General features: G+C 34.1%; 1 protein-coding gene across 2 annotated transcripts; it reads left to right on the forward strand.

Annotated features, from left to right (window-relative positions):
* The first annotated feature begins 207 nt into the window (after positions 1 to 207).
* Positions 208 to 3,939, forward strand: LOC142523443 (zinc finger BED domain-containing protein RICESLEEPER 2-like). 2 transcript variants are annotated; one of them, XR_012814655.1, is made up of 3 exons: positions 208 to 2,444; positions 2,990 to 3,061; positions 3,186 to 3,939. XR_012814655.1 is itself a non-coding variant. In XM_075627251.1 (2 exons), exons 1-2 carry the CDS (start codon positions 1,701 to 1,703, stop codon positions 2,791 to 2,793), a joined length of 792 nt encoding a protein of 263 aa, XP_075483366.1. In that variant the 5' UTR covers positions 208 to 1,700; the 3' UTR covers positions 2,794 to 2,977. The 2 variants fall into 2 exon arrangements, 1 of the variants encoding a protein (XP_075483366.1); XM_075627251.1 differs by lacking the exons at positions 2,990 to 3,061; positions 3,186 to 3,939 and adding an exon at positions 2,746 to 2,977.

Genomic DNA, 3,939 nt, shown 5'->3' on the forward strand with positions numbered 1-3,939 from the left:
TAAACCGGAACCCGAAATACAAATTTCGGGTTTGTCTCGGGTAGTTCAATTCTACCCGAAATAAAAATCGGGTACCCGATTTTAAAATATTTGTAATACATACATATATATATATATATATATATATATATATATATTGTTTTATATTTTAAAACAAGAGATAAAAACTAAATCCCTAGACCTTGTCTTCACTTTTCCCTCATTGACTACGTCTACTCTAATCTCGTTTACGGGCTGCAAGGCCAAGGAACAAAAACAAGTCACAACTGCACAAGCACTCTCGACTCGAGCCTCGGCAGTTGGCTCTCGCACTAAATCCCTAATTCTACAGACTTCAGTTGTCTTCGGCAGTCGGCTCTCGCAAAAGCACTCTCGAGCCTCGGCAGTCGGATCTCGGTGGAAGGTCGATTCTTTTACTGCCATAATTCATGCCTTCTTTGTTTTCATTTGGATTTATGTTTGAGCATTTGGATATTTGTATTTCTGTTTTAGCACTTGGATTTTTGTATTTCTGTTAGAGAACTTGGATAATTTGTATCTCACTGTACAAGCACTTCGAACAACTCACACATGATATTTGTATTTTGTTTGAGCATTTGGATTTCTTAATTTGAAAAAAAATTGGTAGATGTGAATTATGATGCTATACAATGAGAAGCTCTTCCCTTTGAGTAGAATTCTAACAGTAATTTTCTCCTATAATCCTATTGTCTGTGATCATACAATTATTATTTATGCCCACCTTATTGAATATTTTGGATTTCAGAAATTTTTTGTGTAAATGAAGAGTGTAATAGATTATCTAATGGAAGAAGCTGATAATGCTGATGAGAACAAGAACAATGATGCTGATTTTTTGGAAGATTTAGATAATGATGGTGATAAAGATGAAGTGAAACCCAAGTCTAAAAAGAGATCTAGGAAAGATATGACCTCTAGATCACAATATTCGGAACACTTTGAAAAATTCTATTGTGAAATTGACAAGGTGCAAAAAGGTAGGTGCAAATATTGTTGTAGAGAGATTAAGGCAGATCCAAAAATACATGGGACTCGACCTTTGCAGAATCACTTCGCTTCTTGTAAAAAAAAAACCTCATGAAGTTGCAAATAATCAAGCTCGGATTTCTTTTCAACCATCAAAAGATGATCCGACAGAAGCGCAAATTGGTACTTGAAAATTTGATCAGAACAAATTAAGAGAGGCACTAACTTATTGGTTGATTGTCGATGAACTTCCTTTCAAAACAGTTGAGAACAAAGGTTTTAGACACTTCATGTCAATTGCATGTCCAATGTTTAACATTCCATCTCGAAGGACAACAACCAAAGATGTTTATAATTTGTACATGAATGAAATAGTGCAGTTGATGTCTTTTATGAAACAACATGGTCCAAGAATTTCTATAACTACAGACACATGGACATCAATACAAAAAGTGAATTATATGTGTCTAACTGCTCATTTCATTGATGATGAATGAACTTTGCAAAAGAGAATTTTGAACTTTTGTTCGATTTCTGGACATAAGAGTGATAATGTGGGTAAAGCAGTTGAAAAATATTTACTTGATTGGAGAATCGATAAAATCTTTACCATCACAGTTGATAATGCCTCATCAAATGATGGTGCAATAACATATTTGCAAAAAAAGTTTGACAATTGGAAAACAAATATTTTAGGGGGGAAATATTTACACATGCGATGTATTGCACATATTGTCAACCTTATTGTGCAGGATGGTCTGAAAGAGAAAGACGAACATTTAGCTATCTCTCGAATTAAAGGAGCAGTGAGGTATGTCCGAAACTCGCCAGCAAGGTATAAAAGATTTTATGAATGTGTTGAGATTGAAAAGATTGATACAAAAAAATTGTTAAGTCTTGATGTACCTACAAGATGGAACTCAACATATCTAATGTTAGAGTCAGCAATATCTTTGAAAAGAGATTTTGATTCATATGCCGATATAGATCTTGCCTACGTGAATGATCTCTTGAAACCACCGTATGATGGTATTCCATCGGAATATGATTGGGAAAGGGCTAGTTTGTTGGTCAAGTTTCTTGGACACTTCTACAAACTCACTTTGGCAATTTCTGGCTCTTTATATGTCACTTCGAACATCATATTTCATGAAATAAGTGCTGTTGACATGCTTCTGAAACAGTGGTTAGTAAGCGATGATTTTGAACTAAGTGAAATGTCAAGAAAAATGAAAGATAAGTTTGACAAGTATTGGGGTTCGATTGAAAAAATGAACATGATGTTGTATTATGCAGTGATTCTTGATCCTCGTCACAAATTAGAGTTTGTTGAGTTTTCATTTGATACAATGTATGATGATATCACAAAGAGCGCGATGATGAAGGAAAAAGTGAAGAGTGAAATGCAAGAAATTTTTTTCGATTATAAAGTGACACATGGAACTCCAGGAAGTCCGGTACGTTTTGCATTATGTTCTACATCATTTTCAAAAGATTCTCAATCTAATAATTCAATGACTTCTCGAACATACTTGATAGATGAGTTTAGAAAATACAAACTTGGTGGGAAAAAAGAATATGTGAAGTCAGAGTTGGAGAAATATCTAGGTGAGGATCCTGATGACTATGATGAAAATTTTGACATCCTTCAGTGGTGGAAAGTCAATTCTCCCAGATTTCCTATTCTTTCTCGATTGGCACGTGATATCTTAGCTATTCTTGTATTCACTGTTGCTTCGGAATCAACATTTAGTACAGGTGGTCGTGTTTTGGATGCTTTTAGAAGTTCATTGTCTCCTAGAATAGTTCAAGCTTTGTTATGTACCCAAAATTGGCTAAGGTTGAATTCTAAGCCAATATGCGTGGAGGAAGATTTGGTTGAAATCGAAACACTTGAGAAAGACATATTTTTTCTCTCTTTACTTTTCTATATTTATTCTTAATGGTTATGTTTTATTCTCTAATGACTAATCTCCTTGATTTTTTTTTTTTTGTGGCATAGAATTAACAAACTCAGGAAAGGATTCAACCATAATTGATATATAATTATGAAAAAGATCAACAATCGATTACTGTAAGTTTTTATAGTTTTAATTCATTATATTCGATGACTGTGAATTTTTGGAATTTAAATTCTTTATATTTATCTACTTTAATAATTATTGTCTTAGAAAACTAATAAAATTATAACATTTCAGGTACTTTGATTTGATTGGATTGGATTTTGAGTCTTTGAGTCAGTCCTGAATTGGAAGATGATATATTTGGACAGATGATGCTTTACCTTGGAAGTTGGAAGATGATTTACTTCTTGTTTTAATTTATTGTTGATGATTTGAAAAAGGTTGATGTTTTACTTTCGAAGATGATTGGATTGGTTAATATGTGATGGATTTTTTTGTCTATGGTGAATTCAAGTGGTTTTACCTTTGATTGGAATGTGTTTTATTTAGGTTGATGGTTTTCCACTATAAGTTGCATGTTGTATGTTGTTAAGAGATCGATCAGATTCATTTGCTTAGAATTCACAATTTCCTTGAAACAAATCTTTATCAAAACAGGTTAATGAAGCTTGATGTTTTGAATTACATGTACACATGAACACCTGCAGTCTTCATCACCTGGCAAACGGGGCAAACATCAGAAAGTCCTTCACAATCTGTACACAGGCACAAATTTCTGCAAGGCAGTAACAAGATCGAAACTTCTTTATTTTTGCATGACCTGCATGTTAACAGGCCATTTTTACAACCTCGATTTTCCAAGCCATTGATGATTTGTCGATGAGTTGTGCCTGAAACTGCATCGTCTACTTCACTGTCCCCCGAGCCTTCATGAGCTCGAGACATGCCTTGTGTCATGACTTGCTCGATATTGTTCTTCAGAATGCTGATCACTGATTCGTTGTACTTTGCTCAATAATGCCATGACTGAGCTTCAGTCGAAACTTGC

This window comes from Primulina tabacum, chromosome 13 (assembly GCF_025594145.1).
Source record: "Primulina tabacum isolate GXHZ01 chromosome 13, ASM2559414v2, whole genome shotgun sequence".
NCBI lineage: Eukaryota > Viridiplantae > Streptophyta > Magnoliopsida > Lamiales > Gesneriaceae > Primulina > Primulina tabacum.

Coding starts and splice junctions, on each gene's coding strand:
- LOC142523443 (XM_075627251.1), top strand. CDS start 1,701: ATGCGATGTATTGCACATATTGTCAACCTTATTGTGCAGGATGGTCTG. Junction 2,445..2,745: donor ATGGAACTCCAGGAAGTCCG/GTACGTTTTGCA, acceptor CATTTAGTACAG/GTGGTCGTGTTTTGGATGCT.